Source organism: Procambarus clarkii, chromosome 43 (assembly GCF_040958095.1).
Source record: "Procambarus clarkii isolate CNS0578487 chromosome 43, FALCON_Pclarkii_2.0, whole genome shotgun sequence".
NCBI classification, from domain to species: domain Eukaryota; kingdom Metazoa; phylum Arthropoda; class Malacostraca; order Decapoda; family Cambaridae; genus Procambarus; species Procambarus clarkii.
The window spans coordinates 9560586-9580585 of NC_091192.1; the positions used below are offsets into that span (position 1 = coordinate 9560586).

Below are 20000 nucleotides of genomic sequence, written 5' to 3' on the forward strand. Positions count from 1 at the left end.
CATAACGTGATGTATCAGTGATAGTCACTACTCACCTAGCTGTACTCGCCTAGTTGTGCTTGCGGGGGTTGAGTTTTGGCTCTTTGGTCCCGCCTCTCAACCGTCAATCAACTGATGTACAGATTCCTGAGCCTACTGGGCTCTATCATATCTACATTTGAAACTGTGTGTGGAGTCAGCCTCCACCACATCACTTCCGAGTGCATTCCATTTACTAACTACTGACACTGAAAAAGTTCTTTCTAATGTCTCTGTGGCTCATTTGGGTACTCAGCTTCCACCTGTGTCCCCTTGTTCGTGTACCTCCAGTGTTAAATAATCCATCCTTGTCTACCCTGTCAATTCCCCTGAGAATTTTGTATGTGGTGATCATGTCTTCCCGAGCTCTTCTGTCTTCCAGCGACGTGAGGTACAGTTCACGCAGCCTTTCCTCGTAACTCATCCCTCTTATTTCTGGGACTAGCCTAGTGGCATACCTCTGGGGGGTATGCCACGAACTTTTTCCAGTTTCGTCTTGTGCCTAACAAGGTACGGGCTGCACGCGGGGTCCGCATACTCCAGGGGCCAGATTCACGAAAGCACTTACGCAAACACCTACGAACCTGTACATCTTTTGTCAATCTTTGGCGGCTTTGTTTCCAATTATTAAACAGTTTATAACAATAACAACAGTTGAATGGGAAGTTTTCATGCTTGTAAACAGATTAATAAATGTAACCAAAGCCTTCAAAGATTGAGGAAAGATGTACACGTTAGCAAGTGCTTGCGTAAGTGCTTTCGTGAATCTGGCCCCAGGATTGGCCCTACATATGTGGTATACAAGGTTCTGAAGGATTCCTTACACAGGTTCCTGAAGGCAGTTATGATAGTCCTTGCATCACTTACCTTGCGGGTCACCTTACCATGATTTTCGAGTTTAGCGTCCCCGCGGCCCGGTCGTCGACCAGGCCTCCTTGGTTGCTGGACTGGTCAACCAGGCTGTTGGATGCGGCTGCTCGCAGCCTGACGTATGAGTCACAGCCTGGTTGATCAGGTATCCTTTGGAGCTGCTTAACGAGTTCTCTCTCTTGAACACTGTGAGGGGTCGGCCAGTTATGTCCCTTATGTGTAGTGGAAGCGTGTTGAACAGTCTCGGGCCTCTGATGTTGATAGTTCTCTCTTGAACACTGTGAGGGGTCGGCCAGTTATGTCCCTTATGTGTAGTGGAAGCGTGTTGAACAGTCTCGGGCCTCTGATGTTGATAGTTCTCTCTTGAACACTGTGAGGGGTCGGCCAGTTATTCGCCTTATGTGTAGTGGAAGCGTGTTGAACAGTCTCGGGCCTCTGATGTTGATAGTTCTCTCTCAGAGTACCTGTTGCACCTCTGCTCTTCAACGGGGGTATTCTGCACATCCTGCCATGTCTCCTGGTCTCATGTGGTGTTATTTCTGTGTGCAGGTTTGGGACCAGCCCCTCTACTATTGTCCACGTGTAAATTATTATGTATCTCTCTCGCCTGCGCTCAAGAGAATACAGATTTAGGCTCTTTAGTCGGTCCCAATAGTTTAGATGTTTTACTGAGTGGATTCTAGCAGTAAAGGATCTCTGCACGCTCTCCAGGTCAGCAATTTCTCCAGCTTTGAAAGGGGGTGTCATTGTGCAGCAGTACTCTAGAGAGCACAAGCGTCTTGAAAAGTATCATCATCGGTATAACATCTCTAGTGTGAAAAGTTCTTGTTATCAAACCTGTCATTTTTCTTGCAGTTGTGACGGCTACTTTATTGTGTTCTTTAAAGGTAAGGTCTTCCGACATGAGTACACCCAGATCCTATACAATAGCATTTTCGTTCTATGGTATGATTTGACTTAGTTTTGTACGTGGTTTCTGCTTTTATATTTTCATTTTTTCCGTAGCGCAGAAGCGTGAACTTATCTTCCTTAAATATCATATTATTTTCTGCAACTCTTTGAAAGACCTGATTTACATCTCATTGAAGGTTTGCCGTGTCCTCTATGTTGTCTACTCTCACAAAAATCCTTGTCATCAGCAACGTATGATACAGTGCCTGTGTCCTTGTGTCATGACCGATATGAGGATGAGAAAAAGATATAGATTGTGTCCGTGTCTATGTCCGATATGAGGATGAGAAAAAGTACTGGAGCAAGCACAGTACCCTGGGGGACTGAGCTCTTCACGGTTGATGGGCTGGATTTTATTTTGTTGACTATTACACATTGGATTCTGTTAGTCAAGAAATTGTAGATCCATCTGCCTATTTTTCCGGTAATTCCTTTTGAACGCATTTTATGTGCAATAACACCATGGTCACATTTGTCAAAGGCTTTTGCGAAACCTGTGTAAATTAGATCAGCGTTTTGTTTGTCTTCCATGGCATCTAATGCCATGTCATAGTGGTCCAGCAACTGTGACAGGCAAGAGCGCCCTGTTCTGAAGCCATGTTGTGATTTTATGTATTTTGTGATCTTACTTCTTAACACTTACAAAATTACAAGTTAGTTAAAAAAATTCAATACACATCGTCACGTTAATAATGGGTTCGAGATCGACCACAAGTACAACTTCTAAATTAAGCAACTGACATATGTGGAGAGCTAGTGTTACAATTGATACGTTTGTCCTGCACACCGCCCCCCATCCAGTGGGCAGCGGTGGATAAGTTACAATCACTTATTACTACCTACAGTTAGCAAACTGGGGATATTTGGCTAAAATTTCTGGTAGCAGATAATTTTGAATGAAATATTTACACATCGTTGGAACATTGGTTATAGAATTGTTTCTGAATTCGCGTATCTTTTCGCACTCCATCACATAGTGACGGAGGGTGTGTGAATAATTTTGTTGACACGTATGTCAAGGATAACGCCAGTATTTAGGCTCAGTCTCCAAAAAATGTGAAGGGCCTGCGATAGTGGTTTTTTTACAGTTCTTGATGAATATAGAGTTCTAAGAATCAGGGCCTGGCGCAGAGTACATAGGCATACTGTATATTGCTTCTATAAATCTAGTGGGGATAGGGTGACACCTTATACATGATTTGATGTTGGTAACACGGTCATGAAAAATGAATTTGGGTTATCGATTTTCATTGTGTTTAGAGGCTCGCTGAAAACAGTCGTACTGATTTCTCAGTATTTCGCTCATTTTTTGTTATCTGTGAAAGTTCCATCTCCCTTTCTCACGGGCCCGATGCTAGACGTAGATTTTTATCGTAATTTTGCATGGAAGAAAAAATATTTCGAATTTCTCTCACTCATGGCCTTTTGCTCTCTTTGTCTCTCTTGGATTTTGTGCGACTCTCAAGTTGTTCCGCGATTCGTTTTCTTCGCCTATAGAGGGAACGACGTTCCCGTTCCAATCTGCATCTCTTCCAGTTTTTTCTTAGGGGTATGCGGTTTGAACATATTTCTAGTTTAGCTACTGAGTTTATTTTTTCCAGGCACTGGTTGAGGTTTGCATTTTCTAGCTGATTCTCCCAGCTTATTTGTGAGGTCTTGATTTATTTGCTCCCAGTTAATCTGTTTATTATTCAAATTGAATTGCTGAAATCTCCACCAGGAATCGAGACTGGTTTTAAAGGTCTATTCCCCCATGCTTGTCAGAACTTCAATTATGTTGTGATCTGAGTATCAGTTATTTGTAATGATTGTTCCTGATCAATTCATCGTTATTAGTGAAAATGAGGCCATGATTCTAATTGCTCCTACCATTTAATGTTCTTGTGTCGTGGTGTCGTGGTCTAGGGCGTTGGCTTGGGAGTACCAAGTGAGCTGGTTAAAATTGTTCTCACGGCTCCTACTGATGTTGTCAATGGTGGTGGTGGTGATTGTTGTGGTGACATGTTGTGGTGTGTGTGAACACAATTGTCTTGACGCATCACAGGTACAAGAAGAGACGCCTGCTGCTAATTCGTGTTAGGAAAGCTTGCCCTTCCCATACCTCATGGTAAGACTTGCCCACTAGTTTTCTAGGAATACGACCCCCTTTTTCCATCCCCCCCCTCCAGGATACGAACCTAGACCAAACGGGTCGCGAAGGGGGCGAGTGTGTTACCACTGCGCCATAGGGGACTGTTGAGGCATAGTTATATATATTTTTATTTAAAGGGACTAATCACGCGCAGTGTTTCTGATGTAAAATGAATGGTTGAAAGTATAATTGCGCACGTCATCGGTTTCTATCTGATCTTTAAAATTAGCAGAGTACTATTCTTATTGTTTTACATGGGTTGAATGGGTGTTTGAGTACTAGTGTGACTTACCTGGCATCTTGCCTCTGTGTCGGCGTAGAAACCGGGCCAGGGCATGTCTGAGCAGTAGAAGTTAGTGTAGGGGACGGTGCTGATGATGGGGTAGTCGAGGCCCGGCACCCCCGGCACCGTCTCCACCAGGGCGGTGAGGGAGGCGAGGCGGGGCAGCAGGTAGGAGTACAGTGTCTGTCTCAGCATGGGTGGCAGCACGATGGTGGACGGGTCGACCCCAGCTGACCTGTGGTCATCACACACTCATTACTGCCACTCCTCCGGCTCAACACTACCCTCTTAATCATCACAACTCATAAATGCCATTTACTGAATTTATAAAGTAAATTTAGTTCAGTTATTTATTAGGAATTACTGTACAAGGTGAGACGTTATTTCTGGCAAGAGTTCTTGGCCCCGAGGTGTAGTACTAAGTTAACATTTTACACAAAGTTGAGTGCATCAAATATTGCAAACATTTTGTACTTGATATTAATTCAAAAGTCAAATTAAAATTCATTAACTATTTTGCTTCATTATATGACATTTGTCAAATTTTGTGGATAACCTTTGTATTTGCTGGAAAGATAACATACACTATAGATTGTTAATAAGTTGTGATAGTTCATTATATAGATAGTTGTTAATAAAGACTGTCAAACGGGAATAGGACATGAGAGGTGAGGAGTATGATGGGCAGAGAACAAGTGTACTGGTGAATATGACGTGACACACGAGCACTATATGAGATGAGGATGACAAGAGAGTAGTGTGGTGGCCTGGTGATGGTGTAAGAGTAGTGTGGTGGCCTAGTGGTGGTGTGAGAGTAGTGTGGTGGCCTGGTGATGGTGTAAGAGTAGTGTGGTGGCCTAGTGGTGGTGTGAGAGTAGTGTGGTGGCCTGGTGATGGTGTGAGAGTAGTGTGGTGGCCTGGTGATGGTGTGAGAGTAGTGTGGTGGCCTGGTGATGGTGTGAGAGTAGTGTGGTGGCCTGGTGATGGTGTAAGAGTAGTGTGGTGGCCTGGTGATGGTGTAAGAGTAGTGTGGTGGCCTGGTGATGGTGTGAGAGTAGTGTGGTGGCCTGGTGATGGTGTGAGAGTAGTGTGGTGGCCTAGTGGTGGTGTAAGAGTAGTGTGGTGGCCTGGTGGTGGTGTGAGAGTAGTGTGGTGGCCTGGTGGTGGTGGCAGAGTAGTGTGGTGGCCTGGTGGTGGTGGCAGAGTAGTGTGGTGGCCTGGTGATGGTGTGAGAGTAGTGTGGTGGCCTGGTGGTGGTGTGAGAGTAGTGTGGTGGCCTGGTGATGGTGTAAGAGTAGTGTGGTGGCCTGGTGATGGTGTGAGAGTAGTGTGGTGGCCTAGTGGTGGTGTAAGAGTAGTGTGGTGGCCTGGTGGTGGTGTGAGAGTAGTGTGGTGGCCTGGTGGTGGTGGCAGAGTAGTGTGGTGGCCTGGTGGTGGTGGCAGAGTAGTGTGGTGGCCTGGTGATGGTGTAAGAGTAGTGTGGTGGCCTGGTGATGGTGTAAGAGTAGTGTGGTGGCCTGGTGATGGTGTGAGAGTAGTGTGGTGGCCTGGTGATGGTGTAAGAGTAGTGTGGTGGCCTGGTGATGGTGTGAGAGTAGTGTGGTGGCCTGGTGGTGGTGGCAGAGTAGTGTGGTGGCCTGGTGGTGGTGGCAGAGTAGTGTGGTGGCCTGGTGGTGGTGTGAGAGTAGTGTGGTGGCCTGGTGATGGTGTAAGAGTAGTGTGGTGGCCTGGTGGTGGTGTAAGAGTAGTGTGGTGGCCTGGTGATGGTGTGAGAGTAGTGTGGTGGCCTGGTGATGGTGTAAGAGTAGTGTGGTGGCCTGGTGATGGTGTGAGAGTAGTGTGGTGGCCTGGTGATGGTGTAAGAGTAGTGTGGTGGCCTGGTGATGGTGTGAGAGTAGTGTGGTGGCCTGGTGATGGTGTAAGAGTAGTGTGGTGGCCTGGTGATGGTGTGAGAGTAGTGTGGTGGCCTAGTGGTGGTGTAAGAGTAGTGTGGTGGCCTGGTGGTGGTGTGAGAGTAGTGTGGTGGCCTGGTGGTGGTGTAAGAGTAGTGTGGTGGCCTGGTGATGGTGTGAGAGTAGTGTGGTGGCCTGGTGATGGTGTAAGAGTAGTGTGGTGGCCTGGTGGTGGTGGCAGAGTAGTGTGGTGGCCTGGTGGTGGTGGCAGAGTAGTGTGGTGGCCTGGTGGTGGTGGTGGCAGAGTAGTGTGGTAGCCTGGGGAGGGTGGAAGAGTAGTGTGGTGGCCTGGTGAGGGTGGCAGAGTAGTGTGGTAGCCTGGGGAGGGTGGAAGAGTAGTGTGGTGGCCTGGTGAGGGTGGCAGAGTAGTGTGGTAGCCTGGTGGTGGTGGCCTGGTGATGGTGTAAGAGTAGTGTGGTGGCCTGGTGGTGGTGTAAGAGTAGTGTGGTGGCCTGGTGATGGTGTGAGAGTAGTGTGGTGGCCTGGTGATGGTGTAAGAGTAGTGTGGTGGCCTGGTGATGGTGTGAGAGTAGTGTGGTGGCCTGGTGATGGTGTAAGAGTAGTGTGGTGGCCTGGTGATGGTGTGAGAGTAGTGTGGTGGCCTGGTGATGGTGTAAGAGTAGTGTGGTGGCCTGGTGATGGTGTGAGAGTAGTGTGGTGGCCTAGTGGTGGTGTAAGAGTAGTGTGGTGGCCTGGTGGTGGTGTGAGAGTAGTGTGGTGGCCTGGTGGTGGTGTAAGAGTAGTGTGGTGGCCTGGTGATGGTGTGAGAGTAGTGTGGTGGCCTGGTGATGGTGTAAGAGTAGTGTGGTGGCCTGGTGATGGTGTAAGAGTAGTGTGGTGGCCTGGTGGTGGTGGCAGAGTAGTGTGGTGGCCTGGTGGTGGTGGAAGAGTAGTGTGGTGGCCTGGTGGTGGTGGCAGAGTAGTGTGGTGGCCTGGTGATGGTGTAAGAGTAGTGTGGTGGCCTGGTGGTGGTGTAAGAGTAGTGTGGTGGCCTGGTGATGGTGTGAGAGTAGTGTGGTGGCCTGGTGATGGTGTAAGAGTAGTGTGGTGGCCTGGTGATGGTGTGAGAGTAGTGTGGTGGCCTGGTGATGGTGTAAGAGTAGTGTGGTGGCCTGGTGATGGTGTGAGAGTAGTGTGGTGGCCTGGTGATGGTGTAAGAGTAGTGTGGTGGCCTGGTGATGGTGTGAGAGTAGTGTGGTGGCCTAGTGGTGGTGTAAGAGTAGTGTGGTGGCCTGGTGGTGGTGTGAGAGTAGTGTGGTGGCCTGGTGGTGGTGTAAGAGTAGTGTGGTGGCCTGGTGATGGTGTGAGAGTAGTGTGGTGGCCTGGTGATGGTGTAAGAGTAGTGTGGTGGCCTGGTGGTGGTGGCAGAGTAGTGTGGTGGCCTGGTGGTGGTGGCAGAGTAGTGTGGTGGCCTGGTGGTGGTGGTGGCGGCAGAGTAGTGTGGTAGCCTGGGGAGGGTGGAAGAGTAGTGTGGTGGCCTGGTGAGGGTGGCAGAGTAGTGTGGTAGCCTGGGGAGGGTGGAAGAGTAGTGTGGTGGCCTGGTGAGGGTGGCAGAGTAGTGTGGTAGCCTGGTGGTGGTGGCCTGGTGATGGTGTAAGAGTAGTGTGGTGGCCTGGTGGTGGTGTAAGAGTAGTGTGGTGGCCTGGTGATGGTGTGAGAGTAGTGTGGTGGCCTGGTGATGGTGTAAGAGTAGTGTGGTGGCCTGGTGATGGTGTGAGAGTAGTGTGGTGGCCTGGTGATGGTGTAAGAGTAGTGTGGTGGCCTGGTGATGGTGTGAGAGTAGTGTGGTGGCCTGGTGATGGTGTAAGAGTAGTGTGGTGGCCTGGTGATGGTGTGAGAGTAGTGTGGTGGCCTAGTGGTGGTGTAAGAGTAGTGTGGTGGCCTGGTGGTGGTGTGAGAGTAGTGTGGTGGCCTGGTGGTGGTGTAAGAGTAGTGTGGTGGCCTGGTGATGGTGTGAGAGTAGTGTGGTGGCCTGGTGATGGTGTAAGAGTAGTGTGGTGGCCTGGTGATGGTGTAAGAGTAGTGTGGTGGCCTGGTGGTGGTGGCAGAGTAGTGTGGTGGCCTGGTGGTGGTGGAAGAGTAGTGTGGTGGCCTGGTGGTGGTGGCAGAGTAGTGTGGTGGCCTGGGGAGGGTGGAAGAGTAGTGTGGTGGCCTGGGGAGGGTGGAAGAGTAGTGTGGGACGGATACTGACGGATCATCGCCGGTGCTGAAGGGACCAAACTCTCCCTTAGAGTCTTGTGAGGGTGTGAGAGGGAGGGTCGGGGGGCCGCCGGCTGGGGAGGCGTTCCGTTGTCCAGGGGAGGAGGACCCGGCGCCGCCTCGCCTGTAACTCCACAACCACCAACAACAATCCTTGATTAATAATCACTTTTAAATCACCTAATAATAATTGTCATATCTTCCCTGATATCCTTAAAAAAGCACGAGTAACGCCAGTTCATAAAGGAGGTAATCCGGCGGACATAAACAATTACACACCAATATCAAACCTACCCATATAAAAATATTTGAAAAAATTACTTACAAACAGCTCTACTCGTACCTCGAAAAAATCGACATTCTTAGCCCCTGTCAGTTTTGTTTCCGCTCCCAAAAGAGTACCAACGATGCAAGTATTAGTCTCCTTGATAATTCAGCCCTTGACAAAAATGAATTTCAGATTGGACTCTTCATTGACCTGAGAGGCTTTTGTTACTGTTAACCATAACTGCCTCTTACTTAAACTCCATCATTATGGAATCAGAAGCCTTGCCCTGAACTTTATCCGATCCTATCTTAGTGACAGACACCAATGTGTAGCCGTCAATGATTTAACCTCTCCCACTCTACCATTAACAGTAGGAGTGTCACAGGGCAGCATTTTGGGACCTCTGCTATTTCTTATATACATTAGTGATCTGCCTAATGTCCCTAACATTCTTAAACCTATATTATTTGCTGACGATACTACCCTCATCTACTCTGACCCCAACCCCACACATATTAAATAATGTTGTAAATAATGAATTAAGAAAAGTTCACTTATGGTTGTCAACCAACAAACTCAAACTAAACATAAGACCACTACATCATATTTGGAAGCAAATCAACAAATGCAATTCAGCGTCAGATAGACAATGTTAACATTATTTTTCTTGCTGATGTTAAGTTTCCAACCCGTTCTCGCAAATTTAATAAGTCAATATTGACTTATTAAATATGTGCATAGGTGACATACTTAACATAATAGATACCCTTAAAAAGATTAATAGAAAACACCGACCTTACCTAACCTTGTTAGTATCTTAAGATAAGCATCTTATTGCTTCGTAATTACAATTATTACCTAACCTCTAATAGGTATAGGTTAAGTAATAATTGTAATTACGAAGCAATAAGATGCTTATCTTAAGATACTAACAAGGTTAGGTAAGGTCGGTGTTTTCTATGAATCTTTTTAGGGGTATCTATTATGTTTAGTATATCACCTATGCACGTAGTTAATAAGTCAATATTGACTTTACGAATTTGCGAGAACGGGTTGCAGTTTCTTGGCCTATACTTGGACAAGAGACTCAACTTCAGTACCCACAAACAATATATAACTAAGAAAGTCTCTAAGACAGTTGGTATACTCTCTAAAATCAGATATTATGTACCTAACTCTGCTCTCCTCTCACTGTATTATGTACTAAACTATCCCTATCTTTCTTTGGTATCTGTGCATGGGGTTCAACTACTGCAAACTACCTAAAGTCCATCACCAAGCAAAAATCTGCTATCAAAACACTAACAAATTCTGCTTTCAGACAACACTCAGCCCCCTTGTTTAACTGCCTAAACATGCTAAACATAACCTCCGTCCACACATTCTCTTGTGGCAACTACATTTACAAAACCCTGTTCTTAACTACAAATCCTGCTCTGAAACTCTCCCTGGACAGATGTAGTAGAACACATAATCACCACACCAGAAATAAAATTCTGATATCCCCAGTCAAACTTAATCTGTGTAAACACACTATGCAAATGAAGGGACCTGGTCTACGGAACTCACTCCTTAACGAATTGAAAAGCAGTCAAACGTTTGCCTTATTCCAAAATTAAACCAAAAAGTATCTAATTTCATCTTCGTAGTCTTCTACCTAGTGCTTGAAACTCGCACTGTATCTAGTGCTACCCAATCCCCCAATATATGTACTTAAGCCATACACTTTACCATTGTAATCATTGCTGTTGTCTTATATTTTTTTAGTGAATACATACTTTACTGCATTATACCTTGTAATAATCCTCAAATTATGCTACAATGTACCTGTGGATAACCCTTAAATTTACTTTAATATACCTACTAATTCTCTCAAATTTCTTACACAATGTATTTTCTTTTATACTTTCTTACAATGCAAATTTATACTTTCTTACATTGTATTTTTATACTTTCTAAACAATGTACCCATAAACATTTTTTTATTTTGCTAGAAATTTCCTTCTTAAAATTATGTTAGATTAAGGAGCTGCCGGAAATGGTGTGCGTGCTAGTTAGTGGCTTTACAAGAATGTAAAACTTTAATGCTCTCTCCTCTCATAAACCCAATGTACCTTCTTATAAATAAATAACAGAATAAATCATTCTCGTTGCAGGAATATTTGTACTCACATTTTAACTAGTCACAGGTAATAGGATTTATTGATCATTGTAAATGATTAGTGACATTACAAATATACGACGACTTTATCGTAAGGATGGAGAACTATTTTCATTATATTAAATCAGCCCGTCCTCCTAAAGTTTCCCAACGTCAAGAAAACGGTCAGTTTAATGTGTCCTTTCCTAACCTACCAGAGGACCCAAAAGAGAAAACAGGACAATACGTCACTTTCACCAGCCGCTTCTGGCGGACTTTCTGTTCTAATTTAAATACAAAATTTGGTGCACAACATTGTTTTGTAACCGGGATACCTTCCATCTCTCTATCTTGCATACATGTTAAAGCGGCTGCCCCTTAAGGTATGTTTGGTGATACTTTGTTAGGCTCCAGTGTTGTGTGTCTCACACACACACTGTTGGTAAATACGAATGATGTGATGGTACATCACAAAAATAAGAGACATTACCTGTGTTGAGATAGAGCAACGAGAGTGAGGAAGTTGACGACGATGGAAGGGTCGAAGTGTTGGGTTGGCGAGACTGCGGAGGGCACCTGTCCCGGGGTCCCCGCCGTCGCCTCTCTGATGCCACCAATTAGACGGGACTCTAGCAGCTTCATGAGGTTTCTCACACCATTGGTTGCACTGCCAGAGGTGCCGACCCCTCTTATACCCGCGCTCACCCCCGGCACCCTCGTCACTACAGACGGAACACCTCCCGCCTCTACTCCGACCACTGCAGAACTACCAATACCTGATACAAGGCCTACACTGGGTTTGCCAGTGGCTGGCGCACCCACACCTGTTGTCGCACCATCTACACCTGCAGCTCCAACAATGGGACCTCGAGAAAAAGAAGGGAAACCTGGGAGGGATGTGAAAGTGACAGGAATAGGGTGGGCTTCAATACGCAGTACGCCAGATTTGATACCACTGGGGTCCTCGCCTGCTCTCCGTTCCGACTTAGTGACCACTTCGCCGATCTGTACACCCGCTCGTTTAACGGCACTGCCCGATGTGTTAGTCGCCGAGGACGGTGCTGAGAGTGTCTCCAGAGATTTACCTCGTGACGAAGGGGAATCTTGGGCGGTCCGCGCGAGACTCTCTTTGAACTCGTCAAACTGTTCCCTCATCACCCGAGCCAATTCTCTCTTTCTTGGCATCTGTTCTCTCACACCATCTTTTACATTGGCTGTGTTCTTCACATTAAAATGTGTTGTAGATGTGAACATGACTGGGGAATGTGTAATGAATGCGCCACCAACTGTGGTAGACTCGCTGGCTCCTAGAGTCCGTCGCTCCACCGCTGGAACCCTTAACTTGAGACTTTCGAAGTTGTGAGCGCCCACCACGTCTCTTGTAGAGCTGGTTATTACTGTGGAGCCTTCGTGGGCGTTGAAGCCTCGCCCTGACCACCTCAGAATGCCTTCACTTGACCCACTCATTCCTGTACACAAAATAAATTACAGTTCGTTAAATGCGTGTTCCAGTTAATTATTGCGGGTTTGTTGAAGTTTAAGTTCTTTTAGCATTGATAAAAATGTTTTCTAAGGTCAAGTACTACATGATGTCACTCAACACTAATGTCTCAAGGAACACCATATTGGTTATGTTATTCTAGCGAAGAGTAGAGATGTCAGAGGCCAATGCCTCTTAAGGGGGCATCAGGTTCCTGGTGGATGTAATGGGTGTGTGTGTGGACCTGGTGGATGTAATGGGTGTGTGTGTGTGGACCTGGTGGATGTAATGGGTGTGTGTGTGGACCTGGTGGATGTAATGGGTGTGTGTGTGGACCTGGTGGATGTAATGGGTGTGTGTGTGTGTGGACCTGGTGGATGTAATGGGTGTGTGTGTGTGTGGACCTGGTGGATGTAATGGGTGTGTGTGTGTGGACCTGGTGGATGTAATGGGTGTGTGTGTGTGGACCTGGTGGATGTAATGGGTGTGTGTGTGTGGACCTGGTGGATGTAATGGGTGTGTGTGTGTGGACCTGGTGGATGTAATGGGTGTGTGTGTGTGGACCTGGTGGATGTAATGGGTGTGTGTGTGTGTGGACCTGGTGGATGTAATGGGTGTGTGTGGACCTGGTGGATGTAATGGGTGTGTGTGTGTGGACCTGGTGGATGTAATGGGTGTGTGTGTGTGTGGACCTGGTGGATGTAATGGGTGTGTGTGTGTGTGGACCTGGTGGATGTAATTGTGTGTGGACCTGGTGGATGTAATGGGTGTGTGTGTGTGGACCTGGTGGATGTAATAGGTGTGTGTGTGTGGACCTGGTGGATGTAATGGGTGTGTGTGTGTGTGGACCTGGTGGATGTAATGGGTGTGTGTGGACCTGGTGGATGTAATGGGTGTGTGTGTGTGGACCTGGTGGATGTAATGGGGGTGTGTGTGTGTGTGGACCTGGTGGATGTAATGGGGGTGTGTGTGTGTGTGGACCTGGTGGATGTAATGGGGGTGTGTGTGTGTGTGGACCTGGTGGATGTAATGGGGGTGTGTGTGTGTGTGGGCCTGGTGGATGTAATGGGTGGGTGTGTGTGGACCTGGTGGATGTAATGGGTGGGTGTGTGTGGACCTGGTGGATGTAATGGGTGTGTGTGTAGACCTGGTGGATGTAATGGGTGTGTGTGTGTGTGGACCTGGTGGATGTAATGGGTGTGTGTGTGTGGACCTGGTGGATGTAATGGGTGTGTGTGTGTGGACCTGGTGGATGTAATGGGTGTGTGTGTGTGGACCTGGTGGATGTAATGGGGGTGTGTGTGTGGACCTGGTGGATGTAATGGGTGTGTGTGTGTGGACCTGGTGGATGTAATGGGTGTGTGTGTGTGGACCTGGTGGATGTAATGGGTGTGTGTGTGGACCTGGTGGATGTAATGGGTGTGTGTGTGTGGACCTGGTGGATGTAATGGGTGTGTGTGTGGACCTGGTGGATGTAATGGGTGTGTGTGTGTGTGGACCTGGTGGATGTAATGGGTGTGTGTGAACCTGGTGGATGTAATGGGTGTGTGTGTGTGGACCTGGTGGATGTAATGGGTGTGTGTGTGGACCTGGTGGATGTAATGGGTGTGTGTGTGGACCTGGTGGATGTAATGGGTGTGTGTGTGTGGACCTGGTGGATGTAATGGGTGTGTGTGGACCTGGTGGATGTAATGGGTGTGTGTGTGGACCTGGTGGATGTAATGGGTGTGTGTGTGTGGACCTGGTGGATGTAATGGGTGTGTGTGGACCTGGTGGATGTAATGGGTGTGTGTGTGGACCTGGTGGATGTAATGGGTGTGTGTGGACCTGGTGGATGTAATGGGTGTGTGTGTGTGGACCTGGTGGATGTAATGGGTGTGTGTGGACACAACAAGAGCCTGTCATAGGAAGTCAGCAGTAGACAAGCCCCAGGACGCCCTTGAGGAGTAAAATATCACATGAAATAGACTAAATATAATCCTTTTTTTGTGGTTGGTGGGGATTGTTCGTCAGTACATGTTTGTACGTTTGACCAAATAGTTGCTTACGTACTATAATATTAGTTTGATGTACAGTATATATAAAATATCTAAGTATAATCATACAATGGCTGTCATTTCAGATTCTGGTAATAAGTAAATTCTCAAAAGGCCATTAACAAGCATAGCGTTTAGGACCAGCCTTAAGCGTAGGAAAGACGTTAGTTACACAGCAAACACTTTATAAGAAATGTAATAAAAGGAACATAATAAGTCACATCACGACATGCAGTTGGTAAAGCACGCCTTTCTGGCTATCAGTTGCACACTTCTTGCCTGCAACTTACCGTGTTTTCCCCTATATAGCACTTGTGTAAAGATGTCTTTCCGTGTTAATCTCCCCTGAACCGACCCTTTCACTGGCAACCCTTGTGTGGACCTGGCATCCCTTACGGTAAAGAAGCAGTTCGTGGCGTGTCTGCGACTCGTGTGCTCTTACCATGATCACAAGTGTGAACGTTACTTCTCTGTTTACTTCGTAGATTCCTCCGAGCATTATATACGTTATCACGTCCTCCGCCCTCCTGTCCTTCCCAGAGTTCAGTTCTCAGTCTCCAAGTGTCTCATTACAGCTAAAATCTTCACCAGCCGTGCTGCATGGATCTGAACTTATTTGTGTAATCATTTCGTGTTTTAAGTGTGGATTGTCCAGGTGGGGCTACGTGCACAGGGGCGGGTCTCTAATGCGAAGTGACTCACCCAAATGACCGAAATGACTAAACACGGGGCTTGACAGCTGAATGGACAGCGCTCGGGATTCGTCGTCCTGAGGTTCCAGGTTCGATTCCCGGTAAAGGCAAAAACAATTGGGCAGAGTTTCTTTCATCCTGATGCCCTTGTTACCTAGTAAATAGGTACCTGGGAGTTAGACAGCTGCTACGGGCTGCTTCCTAACGTGTGTAACAAAAAGAAGACCTGGACGAGGACCGGGCCGCGGGACTCTAAGCCCCGAAATCATGTTAAGATCCCCGCGTGCCGACGAGGGTATGGTAGTGTGTCTTGGCACACACTCCAGTAGGTGTGGTGGGTGGTGTGGGCCAGCACCCACCATAGGTGCTGGTGCCCAGGTGCTGGTGGCACACATCCCAGTAGGTGTGGTGGGTGGTGTGGGCCAGCACCCACCATAGGTGCTGGTGCCCAGGTGCTGGTGGCACACATCCCAGTAGGTGTGGTGGGTGGTGTGGGCCAGCACCCACCATAGGTGCTGGTGCCCAGGTGCTGGTGGCACACATCCCAGTAGGTGTGGTGGGTGGTGTGGGCCAGCACCCACCATAGGTGCTGGTGCCCAGGTGCTGGTGGCACACATCCCAGTAGGTGTGGTGGGTGGTGTGGGCCAGCACCCACCATAGGTGCTGGTGCCCAGGTGCTGGTGGCACACACTCCAGTAGGTGTGGTGGGTGGTGTGGGCCAGCACCCACCATAGGTGCTGGTGCCCAAGTGCATATATACATTTTCTTCTGTCCTCCATGGACAGGGTTAGAGATGTGTTAAACATATAGTTCAAGGGTTTATTGAACACTCAACCACAGAAGGTGATTCGGTGCTTTTAAAATACTAAGCTAACCTACATACGTAAATACATAGATACACAGATTTACGTCTGCCCTACCTTGAGGTTACCTTGAGGTGCTTCCGGGGCTTAGTGTCCCCGCGGCCCGGTCGTCGACCAGGCCTCCTGGTTGCTGGACTGATCAACCAGGCTGTTAGACGCGGCTGCTCGCAGCCTGACGTATGAGTCACAGCCTAGTTGATCAGGTATCCTTTGGAGGCGCTTATCCAGTTCTCTTAAACACTGTGAGGGGTCGGCCAGTTATGCCCCTTATGTGTACATAAAGTGTTCGATGTGTCTTTTACATAGTGTCATTAATGTGCATTTACAAACGTGAAAAGTAATTCTGATCAGCTTCCATATATAGTTAATACACATACATATATACACACACACACACACGCACACATATACGTACATATATACATACATATATACATACATATATACATACATATATACACACATGCATTCACATACATTTGTCTCTCTTACTCTGACAGGGTGAGATAGCTGATAGAAACTAGTGTGCAATTAAGCACTTAATCACTGAAGGTGATGAAGGTACTTTTACAAGCTCAGGTTATATAGTTACATCACATACATACATTGTATAATTGATACATTACATGGTTAATCTTGGGTACAAGTCCAATATATCAAGTGTTCCAGTACTCATATAGTAATTACAAAGGGATAAAAGGTGCTGGTTTAAATAATTGCCAGTAAGTCCATTTACTGGGATAAAAGGTGCTGGTTTAAATAATTGCCAATAAGTCCATTTACTGGGATAAAAGGTGCTGGTTTAAATAATTGCCAATAAGTCCATTTACTGGGATAAAAGGTGCTGGTTTAAATAATTGCCAATAAGTCCATTTACTGGGATAAAAGGTGCTGGTTTAAATAATTGCCAGTAAGTCCATTTACTGGGATAAAAGGTGCTGGTTTAAATAATTGCCAGTAAGTCCATTTACTGGGATAAAAGGGGCTGGTTTAAATAATTGCCAGTAAGTCCATTTACTGTGATAAAAATATAATAATAATAATAATAATTTTTATTTAGGTAAAGGTACATACATAAAAAGATTTTACAAAGTTTGTTGGATTAATAGATAGAGCTAGTACATACAATGCCTAAAGCCACTATTACGCAAAGCGTTTCGGGCAGGAAAAAACATTAATGACTAAAGCTTAAAACTAATGGGTAAAAAGAATAAAATGTGTTGAGTACAAATAAAAATAGAGGTAAAAGAGGGGGGAACATTGTTGAAAAAGCAGCACAAATACAATTACAAATTATTACAGAAAATTACATTAAAACAGCGTTGATTTGAAAAACAAAAAAAAACAAAAAACATACATGGGTTGACAATAGAGGGGTAAGGTAGGTTACAGGGAATTTATTAGGTATAGCTTCGTTTTTAACTTAAACTGGTTGAGAGAGGTACTGTCTTTAACATGGTTGGGAAGGTCATTCCACATTCTGGGCCCCTTGATTTGTAGAGCATTTCTGGTTTGATTAAGTCGTACTCTAGGAATATCAAAACTGTATTTATTTCTGGTGTGGTGCTCATGGGTTCTGTTACAACCTTCTATGAAGCTTTTGAGATCAGGATTGGCATTATAGTTTAGCGTTTTATATATGTATAATACACATGAGAGAATGTGCGGTGACTTAATGTCTAACATATTCAGAGATTTGAGTAGGGGTACCGAGTGATGTCTGGGGCTAGAGTTGGATATTGTCCTAATAGCAGCTTTGTGTTGAGTAATTAGAGGACGTAAGTGATTTTGGGTAGTAGAGCCCCAAGCACAAATACCATAGTTGAGATATGGATAGATAAGGGAGTAATAGAGAGTCACCAGGGCAGGGCGTGGTACATAATATCTGATCTTAGAAAGAATGCCCACAGTTTTTGAAACTTTTTTTGAAATGTTTAGAATGTGTCCCTGGAAATTCAGCTTGTGGTCAATGAGAATGCCAAGGAATTTGCCATCTAATTTGTTACAAATTTGGGTATTGTTTATTTTGAGATTTATTTGATTAGAGGATTTATTGCCAAACAGAATATAGAAAGTTTTGTCAATGTTAAGGGTGAGTTTGTTGGCAGTTAGCCACAGATGGACTTTATTTAGCTCAGTATTTACTGTGGCATTTAGAGCAAGGGGGTCAGGACTGGAGTAAATGAAGGTTGTGTCGTCAGCAAATAGAATTGGTTTGAGGTGTTGGGAGGCATTTGGAAGGTCATTAAAGTAGATGAGAAAGAGGAGAGGGCCAAGTATGCTGCCCTGAGGAACACCAATGTTGATGGGTAGGGTGGGAGAAATTGTATTATTCACAGAAACACATTGGAGCCTGTCAGTAAGGTAGGATTTGAGGTATTGTAGGGAGTGTCCTCTGACTCCATAATGATGTAATTTAAGAAGAAGGTTTTGGTGGTTGACAGTATCGAAAGCTTTACGCAGGTCCACAAATAACCCAACAGGGAACTCATTTTTATCAAAGGTGCTGGTTTAAATAATTGCCAGTAAGTCCATTTACTGGGATAAAAGGTGCTGGTTTAAATAATTGCCAGTAAGTCCATTTACTGGGATAAAAGGTGCTGGTTTAAATAATTGCCAGTAAGTCCATTTACTGGGATAAAAGGTGCTGGTTTAAATAATTGCCAGTAAGTCCATTTACTGGGGTGAAGTAGGAAGGACTTGGTGCAAGTAGTATTAGGCACAAAGTGTTTTCATGCATTAAGGTATTCCAAGGTGAGAGAAGTTGGTGTGGCCTTTAGTACATGAAGGCTGCCACACCTTCTTGTACACTTGAGTCTCGGGGTGTTGCTGCCTCACCCCTCACTGCTCCAGCACCTCACCCCTCTCTGCTCCAGCACCTCGCCCCTCTCTGCTCCAGCACCTCGCCCCTCTCTGCTCCAGCACCTCACCCCTCTCTGCTCCAGCACCTCACCCCTCTCTGCTCCAGCACCTCGCCCCTCTCTGCTCCAGCACCTCACCCCTCTCTGCTCCAGCACCTCACCCCTCTCTGCTCCAGCACCTCACCCCTCTCTGCTCCAGCACCTCACCCCTCTCTGCTCCAGCACCTCACCCCTCTCTGCTCCAGCACCTCACCCCTCTCTGCTCCAGCACCTCACCCCTCTCTGCTCCAGCACCTCACCCCTCTCTGCTCCAGCACCTCACCCCTCTCTGCTCCAGCACCTCACCCCTCTCTGCTCCAGCACCTCACCCCTCTCTGCTCCAGCACCTCACCCCTCTCTGCTCCAGCACCTCGCGCCCCTCTGCTCCAGCACCTCGCGCCCCTCTGCTCCAGCACCTCGCGCCCCTCTGCTCCAGCACCTCACCCCTCTCTGATCCAGCACCTCACCCCTCTCTGATCCAGCACCTCACCCCTCTCTGATCCAGCACCTCACCCCTCTCTGCTCCAGCACCTCGCGCCCCTCTGCTCCAGCACCTCACCCCTCTCTGCTCCAGCACCTCACCCCTCTCTGCTCCAGCACCTCACCCCTCTCTGCTCCAGCACCTCACCCCTCTCTGCTCCAGCACCTCGCGCCCCTCTGCTCCAGCACCTCACCCCTCTCTGCTCCAGCACCTCGCGCCCCTCTGCTCCAGCACCTCGCGCCCCTCTGCTCCAGCACCTCGCGCCCCTCTGCTCCAGCACCTCGCGCCCCTCTGCTCCAGCACCTCACCCCTCTCTGCTCCAGCACCTCACCCCTCTCTGATCCAGCACCTCACCCCTCTCTGATCCAGCACCTCACCCCTCTCTGATCCAGCACCTCACCCCTCTCTGCTCCAGCACCTCACCCCTCTCTGCTCCAGCACCTCACCCCTCTCTGCTCCAGCACCTCACCCCTCTCTGCTCCAGCACCTCGCGCCCCTCTGCTCCAGCACCTCACCCCTCTCTGCTCCAGCACCTCGCGCCCCTCTGCTCCAGCACCTCACCCCTCTCTGCTCCAGCACCTCACCCCTCTCTGCTCCAGCACCTCGCCCCTCTCTGCTCCAGCACCTCGCCCCTCTCTGCTCCAGCACCTCGCCCCTCTCTGCTCCAGCACCTCGCCCCTCTCTGCTCCAGCACCTCGCCCCTCTCTGCTCCAGCACCTCGCCCCTCTCTGCTCCA

General features: G+C 47.3%; 2 protein-coding genes across 2 annotated transcripts in view; one reads left to right on the forward strand and one right to left on the reverse strand.

Annotated features, from left to right (window-relative positions):
* Window positions 1-20000, forward strand: part of LOC123755724 (RING finger protein 17) — a 928112-nt gene that overhangs the window by 363316 nt on the left and 544796 nt on the right. The gene's annotated exons all lie outside the window — the stretch shown is intronic.
* The window catches only part of LOC123755725 (mucin-19), a 98177-nt gene that overhangs the window by 22760 nt on the left and 55417 nt on the right, over window positions 1-20000 (reverse strand). The window contains exons 2-4 of the mRNA XM_069300038.1: window positions 11303-12281; window positions 8397-8528; window positions 4263-4488 (exon numbers count right to left, since the gene is read on the reverse strand). Coding sequence (XP_069156139.1) covers window positions 4263-4488; window positions 8397-8528; window positions 11303-12281 — 1337 coding nt within the window. The remainder of the gene's footprint in view (window positions 1-4262; window positions 4489-8396; window positions 8529-11302; window positions 12282-20000) is intronic.